Genomic DNA, 21,779 nt, shown 5'->3' with positions numbered 1-21,779 from the left:
AGTGTATGTAGTCTGGTAGGCTGGGCACCCATCACCTAGGGTGAGCTCCACATTACAGAAGGGGGAGCATGTGAAATCCATATACATTGTGAATCATTTTGATGTTGTTGCTATTAATATTTTAGGTACTCTTCTCTATAGCATCACCGTTCTGCTCCAGCATCCCATAGTCAAATGGAACATCATCATGTTATCTTAGAAAAGATGACCAAAGAGTCATCACAGTAAGAAATATAGTTGCTGATAACACCCAATGCAGGGTGTACACCACTACCAGCATTTTTCTGAATTAACAAATGGATCCCCATCAGGTAGGGGATCCCCCAAATTAGGCTAACTCTTAAGCCACCATATATAGAAAAATTTCTGTGTTGCAGGTATTTGAGAGTCACGGTGAGAGAGATCTGCAGCTAAACCCAGGCTTCCTTTGCAGGGTGTTCGTATCAGATGGGCAGCCTTTCTTCTAGGACCAGCCACTGTCTAGAGAGGCTGCAGAGAGCCCCAAGGAGGCCATGCTAAGGAGGCGGACCCTACATAACCATCTCTCCACCATTCTACCCTGTGGTCTAGGAAAAATGAATGTACCTGGAATACATCCAACCAGATAATCACATCTTAACTGAAATCAGATATGGTTTCAAATCAAATCACCAAACATTCAAATCACCTCTTATTCCACTCAGATTAAAAAAAAAAGTCCTGCAGTGACAGATGATGCCCTAAATCTTGGCTTCTCAAACTACAGTGTGAATCAGAATCATCTGGAGAGCCTGGTAAAACACAGATTTCTGGGACCCAACCCTAAGAGTTGCTGATTCAGTAGGTCTGGGGTGGAGCCTCCACGTTTGCATTTTTAACAAGCTGCCTAGTGATGCTGATGCTGCTGGTCTGGGGCCACACTTGAACTCTGTCCTCCTTCATCTTTGTCCTCATGTGTCTCTGTCCCCTCGCTCACCCTTCTCCAGCTTACGAGCCCCCTTTCATGAGCTCACTGGGTATGTCCACATTTCCAGACCTTTGCCTCCAACTAGAACCCTTTGCCCAAATGTTCTCATGGTTTCCACTCTTACTGCCTTCAGTTCTTTGCCCAAATGTTACCTTCTTAGGAACATCTTCTCTTCCCTGACCCACAATTTAATATATCTCCTCCCCACCCAGACTCCCTGTCCCCCTCCCCTGCCTTTCCTGTGTGTGTGTGTGTCCTCCTAGGCCTTACTGCCTTCTAATGCACTAAGTAATTTACTTATTAATTTGTTATTGTTTTTCTCTCCCCTCTGAATATGAGTCCCACAGTGTTGCAGTGATCTTTGTCTATTTCTCTATTAAATCTTCAGCACCCAGAACAGTGCCTGCCATTTAGTATGTGCTCAATAAAATACTTGTTGAAGAAAAGGTACAGGGAGGATGAAGGAAGACAGACTGGAGAGGTAATTTAAAATAATCTTATTCAACCACAGATTTGGTCCACCTGGAATGCACATCACATCATATCTCCTGAGCACACAGCCAGTTTGCTTGTAGTGCCTCTGCTTCCTTGTGTGATCCTGAAAGCCTTTAGTGCACTGGTCACCTTTATCCTCCTGCTGCCAGCATCATCCTCAGGGTCTTCTGGGGTTTGAGGGCCTTGGGTGGGTGACAGGCATTCAACGAGCTGCTCTGGACAGTCTTACAGTGGGAGTGAGCACCTTAAGGTTTAGAAGGGAGTTATGGAATCAGAGGTGGGTTATTGTTGATGGTGGTGGCATTATTGGGCCCCTCAGCTGATCTGACTTGGGCTGCATGAACTAAGCCCATCCTGATTCTTCCCCTTTCATGTCATGAAGGAGCAAGCATGAGGAAGAGAACCAGATGGTGAACATTATGTCCCAAGGCAGGAGTTTCTACACATGGAAACTTCAGTTTGAAGCTGACACATCAGCAGGAGTACAGCTCCTGTTTATTTAGGATGTTGGATGATTTGAAGACATACAAAAAAAAAAAAAAAAGAAAGAAAGAAAAGGAAAAGAAAGAAACAAGACCCCCCCCCCCCACGCAAACCCAAAGATTCTTTGTCTGAAATTGTACTGAGTTTGGAGTAACTACCAAGGAGGTTCCTTTCTTTACCCATAGAAGCGAAATCCCTTCTTTATGTTTTGACCAATATTCTTCAACAGGGAAGAGTTCCTTACACCCAATGCTCTAAAACTACACATGATCAGAAACTTTAGAAGTAGACAGTTTGCCAAGTTCTTCCAGTAACCTCCAGCAAATGCCCAACTCTGCGAGGTTTCTTTCAAACAGTTGGCAGCAAAGCTAATAACTTATTTTTGGAAATAAGACAGGTGCCATTGCCCAGGTGAAGCCCATGTTCTCACTGGAGGTGGTATTAACATCTGACCTCAAATAAGTAAGAGCAAAATTAGGCAAGTGTTTGTGCAACTCATCTGACCAATCTAAAACAAGCAAAATTAAGGTTACTTAAGGTTCTTTTGCTCCCTGTGAAATTCTGATGCATCGGTTTTTATCTTCTTGACTGAAGGAAAGAAAGAAGTCTCTAATGTTGTAAAACTTGATGGTGTTTCCAATTATGATTTATAGGAGATCTGTTTTGATTGCCAGCCACACATGCATAATCCTATCTTCAGTCACCTGGAGAGTTGGAGAATTAGATGATGACACATCTACCATATATTTCATAGTTTCTGTTGCAAAGACCTCTAAAATCTTTATAACCGATATGGGAATTTGGAGGGCTTTGGGGAATGTAGCTCCCTGCAATAGCCTTTTTAAGAGAGGACAGGGGTCTTAGTGCGCTATCCTGAATAGTGAATGCCAGAAATTGGAGCATTCCACTGCCAATTTCCGGATTTAGAGGTCACTCTCAATGCTGTGCTGGAGCTGGCTCATGTGGGCTGTTGAGAGCCAATCATGTGTATCCTTGTTCAGCAGTGTCATATGGTAGCTTGACATCAGCCGTAGTGAGAATATTTGCACCACAGAAATTGAAAAACACTACAGTAAGGGCTGTTTGCTCCTTTCTAACCTCCTTGCCAGAGCAAATCATTAACCATTTACCAGTATACCACTGTGACTAACTGTGGTAGATTATAAACATGGTCCTAATTCACTACCTTTCCTGGTAGCCACACCCTTTGTAATGTGACTTTTCAGCTTCTTCCTTTAGGAGGTGGACTTTATCTCTCACACCTTGAATCTGGGCTGGACTTATGACTTGAATTGTTTATAGATTATAGCAGAACCAGAGATGTGCCTGTTCCTAGCCTAAGTCTCAAGAGACCTTACTTCTGCACTTTCTTGGAACCCTGATACCACCATAACAAGCCTGTGCTATCCTGCTGAAAGAATAGAGTCCATGTGGCCATCCTAGACCAGTCAGTCTCCAGCCAACCCACAGCTGACCACAGATTACAGAAGCGAGCATGGGCAAGGCCAGAAGAAACACCTACCTAAGCTGAGCACAGATCGCCAGCCCACAGTATTGTGAGCTAAATAAATGATTGTCATTTTAAGTCACTAATTATTGGAATTGTTTGTTATGCAGCAAAAGCTAACTAATACACTAGTCTTATAATTTACAGTAAGTTTTAAACGGCAGTATTGCCAGAATTAATACATCAGCCAATGTCTATTTGGGAATCTCTGCTCCACTTAAAGAATCACTTTGAAAGTACTGTATTAAGTACTTTTTGTATTAAGTTTTCCTACCCATTACCCTCAGAGAAAGTAGTTGAGGATATTTGGGCATTAGTATCAATGGAGTAGAATAAAAAAGAAAACTAGAGAATCTGGAGCTATGTAGGTAATGTCTATCTCAAGATGGTGAGCCACACCATTCCCCCTTCAACCCATATTGCTTCTTACACACAGGCTTCTTCAGTTTCTTGAACAAGGCAAGTTCTTTTCTCTCTTGGGGCCATTATCCTCAGTGTTCCTTCTGCTTAGATTATTCTGTCTCAACTTTTCAAGACCTACACCTTCTTATTCATAAAGGCTGAACTCTAAACATTATTCACCAATATCCACATCACAAGTAGCCACACAACAACTCTCCTCAAAAGTTATTCTATCACAGTGATAATTTAATAGAAATACATGAGGCACATATTTAATTTTAAATATTTTAGTAGCCATATTTTAAAACGTAAAAAGTGAAATTAATTTAAATGATATATTTTACTTAATCAAAATATCCAGAATATTATCATTTTAATACATAATTAATATAAAAAAATTAGTAAGTCTCATGACTGCAGAAGACCTGTACACTGTTGTTCATACCAGCTTTATTTATAGTAGTCAAAAATTGGAAATAACCAAACTATGTCTCAGTAGGTAAATGGTTAAACAGACAGTGGTACACCATGGAATACTACTCAGCAATAAAAAGGAGCAAGCTGTTGGTACACAAAACAACTTGGTGGATCTCAAGGGCATTATGCTGCATGCAAAAAAAGCCAATCTCAAATGGTCATACCCCATGTGATGCCATTTATATAACAGTCTCAAAATTACAAATTTATGGAAATAGAAAACAGATTAGTGGTTGCCAGACCTGAGGAAGTGGGAAGGGTAACAAGAGGGAGCTCTTTGTGGTGATGAAACAGTTTTGCATCTTGATTATGCTGGAAGTTACATGAATCTACACGTGATAAAATGGTGTAGTACCAAATGCGCACACTCTACCAATGTCAAATTCCTGGTTTTGATATCATACTATGATCATGTAAAATGTAAGTATGGGGAAAAACTGGAGGAAGTGTACATGCGACCTCCTGTAAATCTATAATATCTTAAAGTGAAAAGTACACACACGCACACAAACACGTATATGAAATATTTTACATTCTTTTTTATAACAAGTGTTCACAATTTGGGTTGTGATGTATACTTCAATCTCAGTTTAGACTACCCCGTTTCTGTGACTCTGTAGTCATATGTTACTATATCAAATAGCACAGCTGTATCACATGATCTTATTTTGTTAATTTCATAGAACTTTTTATACCCTATCATGTTTTATTTCTTTCCTTTGTAATCACAATAGCTAACAATTATTGAATGCCCATTCTGTGCCAGGCAGTGTTTTATGTGCTTGACAGACATTAACTCATTAAATATCCACAACAATCCTTTGACATAGATATTAATTACTAGGTGCATTTATTTTTATTTTTTATTTTTTTAACATCTTTATTGGAGTATAATTGCTTTACAATGGTGTGTTAGTTTCTGCTTTATAACAAAGTGAATCAGTTACACATATACATATGTCCCCATATCTCTTCCCTCTTGCATCTCCCTCCCTCCCACCCTCCCTCTCCCACCCCTCTAGGTGGTCACAAAGCACCGAGCTGATCTCCCTGTGCTATGCAGCTGCTTCCCACTAGCTATCTATTTTACGTTTGGTAGTGTATATATGTCCATGCCACTCTACTAGGTGCATTTATTGATGAGAAAATTGAGGCACGAAGAGATTAAGTAATTTGCCCCAATAAGTGTCAGAGCTAGGATTCAATCTCCAGATGTCACTATACCTGTGTCTTTCTCTCCCACTAGAAAATCTCTCACCTCTACTCCATAAGGTCTTGTCCTCCCCATTCCTGCTTTGTCTATAGTTAAGTGATTAGAAATATTTTTGAAGAAGTGATAAAAACTTATGAGGAAAAAGTTTGAGAGACCTGGGTTCTCTTTCCCACTCTGCCAATGGCAGCTTCATGTTTAAGGTGGGTTCCTTAGAAGCAGAGCCTGAGACAGGGATTCAGATGTATGCCTGTCACACACTGCCAGTCTCACCCTCTGGGCTACCAGTGTGGTTAAAGTACAATTTGTCTTTAGAGAGGTAAATATTTTTGTCCCAGTGACCACTCATTCAACAAATATTTATTGAGCGCCTACTATGTCCCAGGCACAGATAAGATGGAAATCAGCTGATGGAGTTTATGGGGTACTAAGGAAGACCAGCTTTGCTTTCTGACAATGTTGGTAGGAGAGGAAAATGAGCCAGGCTTTCTGAAAACCACCTTGCCAGCATCTTAAAATTTTTAAACATACTTGCTGTTATAGGCTGAATTGTCCGTATCCCCCATCCTCCCACATGCCAAATTCGTATGTTGAGGTTCTAACTGCCAATATCTGTGTAACTGTGTTTGAAGATGGAGTCTATAAAGAGGTAATTAAGTTAAAATTAGATCATTAGTGTGGGCCTTAATCCATATGACTGGCATCCTTATAAGAAGAGGAAATTAGGACACAGATGGGTACAGAGGAGAGACCACAGGAAGACACAGGGAGAAGATGGCTGTCTACAAGCCAAGGAGAAAGGCCTCAGAAGAAACTAACCCTACAGACACCTTGATCTCAGATATCCACCCTTCAGAACTGTGAGAAAATAAATTCCTGTTGTTTAAGCCACCCAGTTTGTGGTACTTTATATGGCAGCCCTAGGAAACGGATACATATGCCTTTAGTCCCATCATTTCCATATCTGATGTTCTGTGCTGCAGAACTGCTCGTATTTATGCAGAATGATACATACACCAGGATTCTCACCAGAATGTTGTTTTTAAGAACCAAAAAAAAAAAAAAAAAAAGCCCTCTTAAATGTTAGTCAATAAAGGAATCAATAGATGAATTATAATACATTCCATTTTATAAAATGCTATGATGTCTTAAAGACAAGTACTGATATGTGTACTACTATGGAAAGATAGCCAAGGTTTGCTTTTTTTTTTTTTAACATAACAGCCAAATTATGTTAAATGACACAAAAAGCAAATCCCACGACAGTGTGCATAGTGTGGTCATGTTTATGTATGAAAATTCAGGTTGTGTGCAGGGATGGCAGAAACAAGCAACAAAAGGTCCATGTTTGGGATTTTGTGGTGGGAAAGTGTATGGCAGTTGACTTTTAGCTTTTATTCTGTATGCTTCTTTATTGTTTGAATGGTCCACACCAAGTTGTGTATTACTCATGCATTACTTCTGTAATTTGGAATAAGCACAATAGTTATATAAGGAGCTATGGAGAACATAAGAAGAAAGGGATTCTGGGGTTCAAGAATGGCAGGAAAGAAGACTTAGGGTGATGTGGGGGGCTGGGGCAGGGGAAGGCAGATGTTGGAGGGTCAGGGGGCATTTAAGTTAATGGAGGTGACTAAAGATAGTAAGGCTTAATGAAGGGGAGAGTGATGTAGGCAGTTAGAGAGCTATGCAAGGGGTAGACCTAGGGAGCCCAGTGAGTTTGGTTTTGTTTTTAAGGTCAATGAGAAGTCATAGAAAAGGCTTAGGAAAGAGTGAGCATGATGCAATCAGATTTACATTTTAGAAACTTGGTCTGCCTGCAAGGTGGAGGGCTGCTTGGAAGGGGGCAAGTAAATAAATAGGGAGATTATTCAAAAGGGCCCAATGCAATCACAAGTGTCCTTAAAAGTAGAAGAGCAAGGCAGAAGAGAGAGTTGGGCAGAGCCATGTACGAGGAAGAACAGTCAGAGAAAAATGTACTATTGCTGGCTTTGAATATGGAGGAAGGTTTTAAGAGTCAAGGAACACAGGTGGCCTCCAGAAGCTGGAAAAGGCAAGGAAATAGCTTCCCCCTTAGAGCCTCCAGAAAGGGACACAGCTCTGCTGACACCTTGATTTTCACCTGGTGAGACCCATTTCATACTTTTGACCTCCAGAATTCTAGGATAATGAATTTACCTAAGTTAGAGGTAATTGTTACAGCAGCAGTAGAAAACTAATACTGGGAATTCTGAGAGATGTACAGATGTAGTGGACATTTGGGGAATAGAATGGACAGGAACTGGTGGTGATTGGATGTGCAGGATGGGAGAGAAGGGAAGGTCATAAAGGATTCCCAGAATTGTCTTCAACAATTCCATACAACAGGGTACTGTATATATACTAGGATTGGGATATCTAGAGGAGGAACAGGTTGAACAAGTAGGAAGATTGTGACTTATGTTTTGGAGATGCTGGGTTTCAAGAGTGGGATGAATCCTAGAGTAGATTTGGTTGCATAAATTTGGAGCTTAGGAAAGGAGTCTGGGCTACGTCTCTATATGTGTGGTTATTGGCATAAGGAAGAAGAAACATGTGGTATAGGATGAGACCATAGTGAAATAATAGCTTTTGACTATAACATTTAACACATTTTTTTCTCCATTTTTTTGGAGTGTATACTCTGTTGATGCTACTCTACAAAGCATAATTTTCTTCTTGCTCCTATTTTAACATTATGTTATCACTCTGGACAGTGTGAAAATGATTAGAATTTAAATGGTTTCCTCAAAGCATGCCTTTTGTCCATCCTGGGTGTTGGGTGGCAGACAATATGAGTTGGAAGAATTGAAGCCAGAATGGAGAGTTGTGTTAGATTAGAGTGGTCTTGCAATGGATGGTCTAAACAATATGGGGTTGGATAAATGGATATGATAAATCAAACTGCAGTCACAGATTCCAGAATCAGGACAGAATCAGAAAACTTAGATGAGAAGAAGCCAGCAGATACATTAGATTCAAACAACTTTATTAGTGGGAGGTATCTGAGAGATTCCCATAGTAGAGAAGGACAAAGAAGAAGCAAGGAGTCAGGTTTGGAGGCTGAGTTCAAATCCAAAGGATAAAAATTGGAAGCCAGAGTCAGATGCTTCCAAGGAGGTCGAGAAGGCAGTTGTAGTTGGATTAGGGAGCAAATCAGAAGAGCACACAGAGCAGGGTGCATCTGGATCATGAGTGTCTGTATAAATACAAATGGGGACCAAGTAAAGAATAATACTTTTGTTGATCCAACATGCTTTGAAGCAGTTTTTCTGGAATGGGAAGTACCCTGTGGAACAGTGGCTGCCCCGTGGGTGATGTCCAGGAGACAGACTGCAGTAAAAGAATCCAAGGAAAGGAAACCATATCACTTACACTGTTTTGGACATGATACAATAATTTTTCTTAGGAAACAACTTTATTTTTAGATGATATTATAGATCCATCCCAAGTTTTTAATATTTTCCTCTGAACCCCAAATTATATCCATGTTATATTTTACCTAAAAGCAACTTAACTAAAAGCCTGGTGAATCCTTTGTTCCCAAATCTGAGGCTGTGCCAAATGCGTATCTGAGCAATGGCCTCTCAACAAGGGCATGGTGTGGCTGCTCTCATCCTCTCTGCAGAGGAGTTTCTCAAATAGCCATCTTTCTTCAACCAACGATAGGCAGGTCATTAACCCTAAATTATCTGAACACAGGTAGGTATTTCAGAAGTACTTAAATATCCATTACTGCATTTACCAAGTTCCTCAAAATGGATCTGAGGCTAAGAAAAGAAAAATCTTTTCATGAGGGGGTCAACGAGAAAAGAATCACCCCTGAGATGTATGTTAAAGGCGCCATCGTTTAATTCCGTGGTCTTCCTCTAAGCAGCCAGCTGTCTGTCTAGCTGAAAACCTTAATAGTCCAGTAGTTACACTGAGTCCTCACTTCAGCTGTAGGGCCTGCAAGCACAGACTAAGCAGTTGTCAGTGCCAAAGGTTAGACCAATACAGTTTTGATGAGGAGAGAGGATAAGAACAAAAAACAAAAAGATTGGCCCCAGCTCAGCTCACCTCTCTGCCACACCCCATCTTCAATGTGTTCCCTCTGTGCTAACTACTTTCCCCCGTACAGGCCAAAGCTCCTGGGACATGTCCATACCATTATTTATTATTATTATTATTATTATTGTAAAATATACATAATATAAAATTGACCATTTTAACCATCCTTAAGTGTACAGTTCAGTGGCATTCAGTCCATGCACACTGTTATGCAACCATCACCACCATCCATCTTCAGAAGCTTTTCATCTTCCCAAACTGAAACTCTATACCCATTAAACAATAAGTCCTCGTTCTCTCCTCTTCCCAGCCCCTGGCAACACCATTCTACTCCATGTCCCTATGAATTTGACTACTTTAGGTACCTCATATAAGTAGAATCAGGCCATATTTGTTCTTCTGAGTCTGGCTTATTTCACTTAGTGTAATATCTTTGAGGTTCATCCACACTGTTGCCTGTGTCTCAAATATTTTTTAATAATTTTGAATACAGTAGCAAAATAATACCTTGTGAATTTTTATACTCTGGCCCAAACTCCATTCAAAGCCCTTTATGAGCATGCCAACATTTTGAAAACTAGAGGTATTTCCTATCAGTATAACACTATTCTTACTGATTATTCCAACTGTTCATATTAATAAAGAATGGAAGAAGTAGTAAAAAAATATAAAATTACCAGGTATATATATATATATATATATATATATATATATATATATATATATATATAACAAATTATACTTTGAGCAAGAAAGTTGAAAATAGAATTTGTAGTCCTGAAACGGACTTTTTAAAAAAAGATTTATTTATTACTTATTTAATTTATTTTTGGCTGCGCCGGGTCTTAGTTGCAGCACGCCTAACCTTTGTTGAGGCACGCGGAATCTTTCGTTGCGGCGTGCAGGCTCTTTGTTGCGGTGCGCGGGCTTCTCTCTAGTTGTGGCGTGTGGGTTTTCTCTCTCTAGTTGTGGCACACGGGCTCCAGGGTGCGTGGGCTCTGTAGTTGGCTGCACGTGGGCTCTCTAGTTGAGACATGCAAGCTCAGTAGTTGTGGCATGCAGGCTTAGTTGCTCCGCGGCATGTGGGATCTTAGTTCCCTGACCAGGGATTGAACCTGCATCCCCTGCATTGTAAGGTGGATTCTTTACCACTGGATCACCAGGGAAGTCCCCTGAAACAGACTTTTTGAGCCAAAAATATTCAGGAGAATAAAAAGTGTTAGTGGCCAGCAGTCATGTGTTTTCTAGGCCAGTAGGCATGCTTGCAGTCAAGTATAGTTTTAAAATCTACCTGCAAGGTTACTTCATTTTCTACATAAACAAGAAGAATGTTCTTATAAGCTCTCCCATACATGCTTGTGATGGTTAATATTATGTGTCAATTTGACTGGGCCAAGGGATGTCCAGATAGTTGGTATATATTATTTCTGGATATGTTTCTGGAAGAGATTAGCATTCAAGTTGGTGAACTGAATAAGGCAGATGACCCTCCCCAATGTGGGTGAGCATCGTTCAATTTCTTGAGGGCCCAAATGAGCAAAAAGACAAAGAAAGGGTGAGTTTACTCTCTTCCTGCTTGAGCTGAGACTTCCATCTTCTCCTGCCCTTGGACCTTGGCAATCCTGGTTCTTGTGTTTTCAGACTCAGACTGGGACCTACACTACCAGCTTCTGATTCTCCAGGCTATGGACATGGACTGAATTACACCGATAGCTTTCCTGGTTCACCAGCTTGCAGACAGCAGATCATGGGGCATCTTGGCCAACATAACCACATTAGCCAATTCCTATAATAAATTCCCTCTTATATACATCTGTAATATATAAATCCTATTGGTTCTGTTTCTCAGGAGAACTCTGACTAATACAATGCTTATTTCATAAGCTGAGGACCTATGAGATAAGAGACATTTTAGAGAGGCTAGAAATAGGGGGCATTAGTTTATGTCTATCTGTTATATGTGGTTTCTTGAAATGTCTCCACCTGCTCATCCAGTTGTAAATGTGCAATTCAACAATCAAAGGAAATATTTCTTTCCTAAGCTACATGCCACTTTCAGTGGATATGGCTACCGAAGAATTAGGTAGGTTTTGCCAATATTCAAAACCTTTAATGTAGAGCAATAGAAATAAGGGTAAAAGGGCCCAAGATTAGAAATCTTCTCAGTATTCAAACACCTTACTGAACACTCATTCTGTATGAACTGCCAGTTCTCAGGCAAGATGAGAATCTAAACTGGCTGGCGCCATTGGGAAGACCAGGTTGTCATCTGATGTGTTTCCCAAGAGATAGCAACTTCTTGTATCATTTGTGAATGGCTACTCTAGATATAATTTCAAAATGATGGTTGCTAGCCCCCTTTTTACTCTGCTACTCATGTAAATCAATATTTTCTTCTGAATGTTAACCCAAAGGATGATTTTTTTAAGTTCTATTTCAGTATATTCTGGTACATGCTAACTTTAACAAGTTTTTTTTTTTTTTTTAATCCACTTTTGTTGTTGTTGGCCGCACTGCGTGGCTTCCGGGATCTCAGTTCCCCAACCAGGGATTGAACCCAGGCCACGACAATGAAAGCCCGAAATCCTAACCACTAGGCCACCAGGGAACTTCCCCTTAACAAGTGTTTCTTTTGAGTTGATTTTAAAATATTTTAGAAAATAAATATACCACACATGGTTTACCAAAAACAAAAGTTAAAAAATCCAGTGGTTTCCTGATTCACCCTATGATAACTCCAAGTTCTGTTTCCCCAGAGGCCACCATGACATTCCTTCGGTTTTGGCAATTTTTTTTTTTTTTCAGTTTTTTACCTCTAACCAAAAATATATGTATGCAGTTATATCAATACTAGGCATCTCCATCCTTTTATTTTCTGTTATGGTAGATAGAATTTAGCTTTATCATACCATCTGCCCCGTGATTGAAAGCACGTACTTTGAGATTCTGAGTCTCCAGCTTTGCCAGTTTCTTACCTCTGAGCTTCTGTTTTTCCTTCTGTAAGATGGAGGTATGATAATAACACCTCTTGTGCCAAAGGAGTTAACATAGCAGGCCTGAGGCTGCGTTTCTTAGAGAAACCTATTTGCAAGTTTGACCCTTGGCTGGCATCTGGGAACTTGGATTATAGGAGGGTTCCCAATGTTCCCTGGTAAGAATGGCTCACTGTGACTAAACTGTTTCTTCAAACAATATGGTCTAAGCTGAACCCATGTTTCCTTCTGGAATCTGAAGTTTTGGCACAGACCAGGCAGAGGTGTCTATGTGATAGGTACCGAATAAAATCCTCAGGCACTGAGACTTTCACAAGCTTCCATGGTAGACAACATTTCACATATGTTGTCACAGTTTAGTGCTAGAGGAATTAGTCACATCCTGTGTAAATCCGCTGGGAGAAGACCTCTGGAAGCTTACGCCTGGGTCCCTCTAGACTTGGCCCTTGTGCCTTTTCCCTTTGCTGATTTTGCTTTGTATCCTTTTACTGTAATAAATCACAGCTGTGAGTATAACTCTTTGCTGAGTCCTGTGAGCTCTCCTAACAAATCAAACCTAGGGGTGGTCTTGGGGACCCCCACCATAGGGTTTTTGTGAGTTTTAAGTGAGATCAAGCACCTTGAACATTTAGCACTTTGCCAGGTACAGACTAAGCGTGGGCTCATCAAAGAGAAGAAACCATTTACCAAGCAGGTCTGGATTTGAGGAGGGTTCCCTACCATGTGTCTTTCACCTGAGTGTGAGATTCCTCATTGCTGTCAGAGGAATGGCCATTACTCATGGAACACCACTATACATCATGGAGAGTCCCTCTCTGCTTTTTGTCAAGTGTGAGCTTCACAGGAACATGACTTTAGGATTTAGAACTTCTTCATTTTCTTTTTAAGTTGTTTCCTCTTTAACTCAAACTTATTAGACAGCTAGAACTGTATATATATTACCATTTAAATTACAGTTGTATAGTATCACACAATGAAATGTAGGCAAATTAATTCAGCTGTGGGTTTCCTCTCCACAACTGTCTTATTTTAAAACAAGAATGGTATTAGTTCATTGATATTTTCTTTTTTTATATTCTCACTTGAATGGCATAGCAACCACTGAGACATTCACAGTCAGGAAGGGAATAGTAAGACATTTCTATTCTGGTTCTAAAAATATTTGATCCAACATTCTCAGTGCTTGTTCAGGTATGAATACATGCAAAAGAACTCTTCTCAAATGATTTTTTTAAAACAATTGCCCCCTTGTTTTAAAAAATTGATCATAAAGTTTATTAAAATGTCAAGTGGACTCAGCCAATGCATGACCAGATTATATTTTCAAAAAAGAAATTTTTTGGCCGCTCTGCACTGCATGTGGTATCTTAGTTCCCTGACCAGGGATTGAACCCATGCCCCCTGCAATGGAAGCACAGAGTCTTAACCACTGGACCACCAGGGAAGTCCCTCAAATATTTTTTATTTTCACAAAATAATACTGAGATATGGTGTATAGAGTCACTTACTTATTTGGCATAATTTCCTGTCCACTGAAAACCTTCTAGGCCCTTGACAAACCAGACGACAAGATCACAATGGAGACTCCTCTGAGTGGACACAATTGTATAACATTTAATATAGTTACCCAGATTGGGCATTGTTACTTGAGACTTTGAATCAGCTAAAATAGAGAAAAATGATGGGCATCTGAAGATGCAAGGTATGGAATGATCATCAGTTAGCTTTGTCTGTACAACAATCTACTCTAAAATATAATGGCTTAAAGCAATAGCCATTTTATTTTTGTCCTGATTCTATAGGTTGGCACTTTGGGTCTAGCTCAGCTGGGTTTTTTTCTGCTGGCTTTGACTGGGCTCGCTAGTGGACAGCTGTTGGTCAGCTAGGCACCTCTGTTTCCAGGGCTGGTTGTTGCCTAGGTTGATGAGTGACTGGGCTGCATGGTCTGTCATTCCCTAACAAGATGTCCTGGCCTTGTTCTCATGCTGGCTGCCGGTTCCAAGAGCAGCATGGAGGCAAGCCCCAGTGGGCAAGCACATTTCATGCTTGTGTCAGGGTTTCTACTGTCGCTTTGTAGATTACATATCCTGGTCCAGAGTCAGTGCGGGAGACACCCACCCAAGGGCTTGGATACTGGGAGGCATGAAACACCAGGGGCCATTCCTGTGACAGTCTACTACGGCTGGGCTCCTTTACTTCTTTATACTCTGGCTGAGATGTTCTCAAATGTTTAAAATCAATTGACATATTTATTAACCTAATTATAGTAAGGTACTTAAAGAATTTTTTAAAAATTATAATTATGTTTTTCCAAGAGAGATAACACACATCAAGGTATTTTTGAGCCCTTATCATCCTTCATTAGTTTTTCATTATCACCTTATGTGAGTTTTCTAAATTAGTCTGAAATAACAACCAGGATGGATGGGAAAATGGGTTTTAATAAATTCTGGGGAGTTAATGCTGTGAAGAGTCTGATCCCTGTCAGGAGAATATATCTGCAGTGCTGTGGTCTGAATGTGTCCCTCCAAAATTCATGTGTTGAAATACTAATCCCCAAGGTGATGGCAATAGGAAGTGGGGCCTTTGGGAGATGATCAGTTCATGAAGGTGGAACCCCGTGAATGGGAGTAGTGCCCTTATAAGAAGAGACCAGAAAGAGCTCCCTTGTCCCTTCCAACATGTGAAGTTACAACAAAAAGGCAGCCATCCAGAAAGCAGGTTCTAACCAGGCACGAAATCTGACAGCACCTTGATCTTGGACTTCCAGCCTCAACAACTGTGAGAAATAAATTTATGTTGTTTATAAACCTCTTGGTCTCTGGTGTTTTGTTATAGCAGCCCAGACTAACATCAGTAGAGGATGGAATAGGAGGAAAGGAGGAAGCCCCTGCTGGCCAAGCAGGGATAAATGGTTAAAAGAGAAAACAGAAGTTTTAATGGAGGATGAACGGGAGGGAGGGAGAGAAGAAGGAGGGAAAGAGGAAAGGAAGATGTTAACATCTATGGAGCTCTGACCCCAGGTCCTCTTCCCTGAATGTTTTGTTCTGGGTGATTTTAGTCTGTCAGCAAATATTTCTTGAGCCGTACCATATGACAGGCATTGGCAAACAGTAATAAACAAGCAGGCAGCATCCCACTCTCATGGATCTTATATTCTAGAAGGGAAGACAGACACTGGGCATACCGTTACACCCAATTAATTGATAGCAAGTGGATAAGTGCAGTGAAAAATATGTACGGAGCTGTACAAGTATATATATAAAACCCACCTACTCAAGTCTGAGGACTGAAATAAGGCTTTCCCAACAAAGCAACCTTGAAACCAAAGCACCATCTTTTATAATACCTGCAGCAGGGGTGTCAGGATTCCCCAAATGATCATGATTGTCATGTTCACAGAAAATTCAGAATGAGAAAATCAGTTACCCAAGATCATGGTGAAGAGGTGGGATTCAAACCCAGGTTACCTTACATGTTTTTAATAAACGTAAAGCATAAAGTAACTATTTTACATTATTTTCTAGAGGTATCCCTGTCACAGGGTGTTTTAACTAGGTAAACTACATTGTTTCAAATAAGTAAACTACGTTGTACAAAATTCTAAATATTCCGTGAAAAGTGGCTTTTCCTCCCTGCCTTGTCCCCCTGACTCCCTTCTCTGCAGGCAACGCCAGTCAAGTTTCTGGTGTATTCATCCAGAGGTATTTTTATTACTTGCAGCACTGACTTTGTGCCAGGTATGTTTCAAAGTGTTTTACAAATGTTTACTTGTTTAATCCTGATAATAATTTTATGTGGCAAATAGAATTATTAACTCCATTTTTCATGTTTATGCATATTTTTCCACACAAATGTTTTAGATTTTAAGTGCACACCACACTTTGAGATGCTTCTCCCTGTTTGCTAGTCAGCTTTTGCTTTGGTAATATCATGTAACAAACAAGTACAAAATCTTAGTGGCTTCATGACAAACATTTATATCATACTTGTAACTCAGCTGTGGCTCAGTTGAGCTTGGCTCCAAACTGGAGGTCAGATTTGTGTCTGCTTCATGCATCTCTCCGCCCAGAATCTTGGCTGAGGGTGTATTGCCCACTAGAGAGATCTTCATGTCAAGTAGCAGGAGCATAAGAGGGAAGTGGAAACGTACAGTACCTTCAGAAACCTCCACCCTGAATTGAAGGACGTTCTCTTCTACGCACAGTCCATTAGTCAAAGAGAGTCACATGGCCAAATCGAAACTCTATGGGTCAGGAAACTACATATGGCAAGTGCAAGGAAAGAACAAAAACTTTTGAATGAAGTTATCTAATCTACACACCCTAAAAATACAAATTCTATCTTTTGCTGCTGATATATAGAGGAAGAATTGAAAAGATAGAACTCTGAATGAATTACTAATTATCCTATGGTCTTCTGCTGGCGACATATAAACAGCTCCCTGTTTCTGTTTGCATTTCTCAGGTTTTCCACCATGTTTGGAAAGAAAAAGAAAAAGATTGAAATATCTGGCCCATCCAACTTTGAACACAGGGTTCATACTGGGTTTGATCCACAAGAACAGAAGTTTACCGGCCTTCCCCAGCAGTGGCACAGCCTGTTAGCAGACACGGCCAACAGGCCAAAGCCCATGGTAGACCCTTCGTGCATCACTCCCATCCAGCTGGCTCCCATGAAGGTATGGCGAGGATTCTGTCTTTAAGTTGGCTTAAGAAACATGCTCTCTCGTTTGATGCAGTGTGCCATCTTTACGGACGAGCTGTCAAATGTGTAAATCATGTATTTGTTTTTAAATATCCACAGATTATCCACAATCATCTTCAATGGGTATAACGGTCACCACTTAATTTTCATGTAAATTGCAACACATAAAAAGGAACCTCAGCTTTCAGATGTGAGTTTTTTTTAATCAGACTCATACAATACAGTCACAAAATAGGAAATTTTTATTTCTACTTTTAATGGTGTTTGTTCTTTTTACTAAAGAATATTATATTACTCTGGTAAATATTGGCAATAACCTCTGAGTAGACATTATGTTAGGCAGCTTTGTGTTGTTTTGCATTTGCCCTCAGAATGTCTAAACTTTTATATAAATAGTAATAACAGTTTTTAACAATAATAAATGATTTATATATGTGTACACACATACATGCATATGCATATATATTTTATATATAAAATCAAATATATATTTATAAGTATATATATATATAAATTATATGTATATAGTCTTCATAGTCTAAGAGCTATTTCAAATAGAAGATGAAGCATTTGAGTCCTAGAATAGCCTATAATTTACCTTTAAAAAATGGCTAGTAGATTTTTAAAAGGAATGTTCATCAAAATAATTGCATTAAAGTGGAACTCAGACCCAATACATTTCAGATATGTCAAGAGACTACAAAGAAAGTCCAGCCTTTGCAGTTTCCTTCTGCACCTCAGAATGATAAGAATTCCCTGGGTCATTTCCCAAAAGCTCCCTATGGGAGTTAAACATCATTGAAGCTTATCATCATGTTATCCAATAGATTAGATTTATATTAGTAAGCATCTGAGCTACATAAACACCTTATTCTGTATTAACACGCATATTGAATACACTGAGTTTAAATGATACGTAAAACAATAGTGGATGCATTTTTAAAGGAGTAAAGAAGGAACCTATCTGGTAAATTACAAGAAATTCTTATAAGAGACCACCTGAGCTGAGTAAGTTGGAATTGTGATTCCATCATTTATGCATGGTCTTGGTCATTCTATTCTAGTATTGAACATGTGGGTCTCTTCTGCCCAAAGATCGATACAGAGTGTTCTAATCCTGCATCTTGTGAATTTGATGTTCTGATAAGATTTTGAAAGTTTTCAAGCCAGTTAAAATGTAAAATACTAAGGAGATAGATATTTGAGAAGATAAAACTTTAGGGACAAAAAGGAACCTCTTATTCTAAGCAGGTATTGATTGATATTTAATAGAAACTGACCAATTAACCAACTCAACTGGTTAATATTAGGCAGTATCTTACTACTGAACATGATTTTCTTCCAAAATAAAGACTAATGCCTCACTAATGACTAAATAATAGGCTGGACCTTATCTAAAAAGAAGTTGAGATTGGAAAGAATTTACTTTTTAGTTTCATTATTTTTCACATATTCCAAGTTTTTATAAAACCCAGAAAACAGAAGACACAGTGTGCCCAGAAAAGTTATCTGCTATTGATCAACATGGCAAAGGAGAACTGCCCAAATGAAATAAGGACTATTTTTTTACCCTTGAGTATAATCATTTGATGAAGAACATTCTGGAAGAAAGCAGTTAAAGGCCCACGATGTGCTTTCTTATCAGGGATTGTGGTTATTACAGGGTCAGGACAGAGTATCATTTATTTCACCATGGTTTTTCACTTGTCCAGGTCCTAGCAGGTCCTGGCTGGCAGTGAAGTAGGAATCTCCCATCTCAGTGATAATCCACCACGCTCAGTGGACGTAGGACTTAAGAGAACCTTCTAGCTCATTTCTTCCATCTCCTGGATGGGCTGGCTCATTATCCTCTCAGACTTAATTTATGAGCCTCACTGATTGGAGCAAGATTTACTAACTGCTGAGCTCCTGAGCCCAGTGATTCTCTTACTCACGTCATGGGTTTCCTAGCCCTGATGCCAAATGTGTGAGTATCCAGTCTGTATGAAACGTGAATGTTTGTTTTAGACACTTAAATGCTAACAGAAAGATGACTGGAAAATACATCTTGAGTATGCATCCAGTCCTGGATTTCTGCAAATTTCAGGCACAGTTTTACCTGCGGGAAAAAAATAAAAACAGACAAGGAGTGACAAAACAAGAGTCAGCTAGGTTGAATTTTCCCCAGAAAGAGCAGAGCTAATTAAATACTTTCTAACTGAAGGACCCCCAAGAAATCCATATTTCATACTCTCACCAAACTCCTTTATATGGAGCCTTTCTTTCTCCAAATCCCATGAATGCAGTTGGTGCTGTCAGCACATATTGAATCGGGGTCCAAGAGAATCCTACTGACTGTACCAGCCTCTTGGAATAAGGAAAATAAAAGGTTGCAGGGGCCAAAGTATGCCATGAGGTTTGGATGATCTCACTCTTTGGAAATGACTTCTCTGTAGAAATCTTGCAAGTGACTTGAGAAGGACAAATTATAAGCCATGCAGTATATATTGCAGAATTTGGAACAGTCTTTGAAATACGAAGCCATGAATGAATTGATAGAAAGGAATGAATAAGTAGAGTTGTGCAGATTTAAAGCCATTTTGGCAAAGTTTTTTTAAAGTTAAGTAGAATTGACAATTCTAATTTGGTCAATTTGTCCTTTGAAGCAGACAAAGGAAAATGAGAAAACAGATCATGACATAAAAGCAGTACTGGAAGAGGTGTACAGTGCCTTAGGTGGTGGCAAAGTGCTAGTCCTTCAGGATTGGTCAGTAAGCTTCAGGCCAGCTGGTTCTGAATGGAAATTCACCATTGCAACCAATACTCTCTTCTCTGATTGGTTAAAGAGCCGTTCCTGTTCAAACCTTCTTTAAAGTACATGTCTCAATCGCCAGGACATACTCTTCTATGTAGATTCATTTAGGTCAGTGTCTCTCAAACTATAGTCCAAGAGAATCACCTGGAAGGCTTGATAAACACAGATTGCTGGGCCCATTTCCAGAGTCTCTGATTGAACAGGGCTGGGATGGAGCCTAAGAATTTGCACTTCTAATAAGTTTCCAGGTGATGCTGATGCTGCTGGTCTGGGGACCATGCTTTGAAAACCTTGATTTAGCTAATTACAAAGGAATTTATTCACATAATGTATCAATACATGTTTACACTGGCCAACATTTCCAAAATCTCAGAAACCAGGAGCCACAGGTTAGCTCCGATTCATGTGAAAAGTTAAACTTCAGGTACCCAAGCCAAAGGTGTGTAGGCAAGGTGAGGGCGGGGTGGGGAGTGCTTTTTAAAACATAAAACATTTGGTAAATATCTTTGAGAAACTCCTTTCTATATGTAACATCATTTTGTCCACAAGAATGTCATAAGCAATATTACCAAAAGTCCTGCTGAATTAGATACATTTACATGAAGGACAGGTTGAATGGTCATGTTTGTTCTTGCCCAGTGGTTCTCAAACTTGGGCTTTCAGCAGAATCTCCTGAGGAGCTTATTAAAACCAAGATTCCTGGGCCCCACCCTAGAGATTCTGCTTCAGTAGTTCTGGGTGTGCCCCATGGTTTGCATGTCTAACATGCTCTCAGATGGTGCTGGTGCTACTGATGCGTGGAGGACAACTTTAAGAACCACTGTTTTAGGTGGACTGAAGCTTGAGCTTAGTGATCACCCTTTGTAACAGCCTAGAAATCATTTTAAAATGCTAAAAAAATATAAAGAGGATATGTTAAAAAGCCTTTATATCACAACATTGTAAATCAACTATACTCCAATAAAAAATAAAAATAAAAAGAATAAATGGGGACTTCCCTGGTGGCACAGTGGTTAGGAATCTGCCTGACAATGCAGGGGACACGGGTTCGAGCCCTGGTCTGGGAAGATCACACATGCCGCAGAGCAACTAAGCCTATGTGCCACAACTGCTGAGCCTGTGCTCTAGAGCCTGCGAGCCACAACTACTGAGCCCACGTGCCACAACTACTGAAGCCCGCACACCTAGAGCCCGTGCTCCTCAACAAGAGAAGCCACTGCAATGAGAAGCCCGTGCACCGCAACGAAGAGTAGCCCCCGCCAAAAATAAATAAATAAATTTAAAAAAATAAATTAAAAAAGAGAATAAATGGCCATTTAAAAAAGCCTTTATAGCTTCTCTTTAAAGTGAACAAATAGCATATCTTAATATTGCTTCAGATTTGTTTTTCATTTTCAAGTAAAACTATAGAAATTATAGTATTATTTGGCATATTTCAATTTTATTAAATGATGCCATACTGTATATAATATGCTCTAACTTGCTTTTTACTTAACATTGTTTTAAGATAAACTCATTTTCTACAAATCAATATGAATTTATTTAAAAATTGTAGCTGTTTACAGCTTCTCCATTTCTCAATGAAGGGATATTGCCAAATATTTGCTATTTATAAATAATGTTGTCATGAATATCTTTGTTCTTGTCCCCTTGGGCACATGGTGAAACATTTTTTTGCAGCAGTTCTCAAAGTTTGG

General features: G+C 39.6%; 1 protein-coding gene across 1 annotated transcript in view; it reads left to right on the top strand.

The window, feature by feature from the left end:
- Positions 1–21,779, top strand: part of PAK5 (p21 (RAC1) activated kinase 5) — a 314,636-nt gene that overhangs the window by 196,536 nt on the left and 96,321 nt on the right. Inside the window, exon 3 of the mRNA XM_036824177.1 lies at positions 17,049–17,262. Within this exon, the coding sequence (XP_036680072.1) occupies positions 17,059–17,262 (204 nt within the window). The 5' untranslated portion in view covers positions 17,049–17,058. The remainder of the gene's footprint in view (positions 1–17,048; positions 17,263–21,779) is intronic.

Source organism: Balaenoptera musculus, chromosome 15 (assembly GCF_009873245.2).
Source record: "Balaenoptera musculus isolate JJ_BM4_2016_0621 chromosome 15, mBalMus1.pri.v3, whole genome shotgun sequence".
NCBI lineage: Eukaryota > Metazoa > Chordata > Mammalia > Artiodactyla > Balaenopteridae > Balaenoptera > Balaenoptera musculus.
This window is presented reverse-complemented; position numbering and strand designations above follow the sequence as displayed.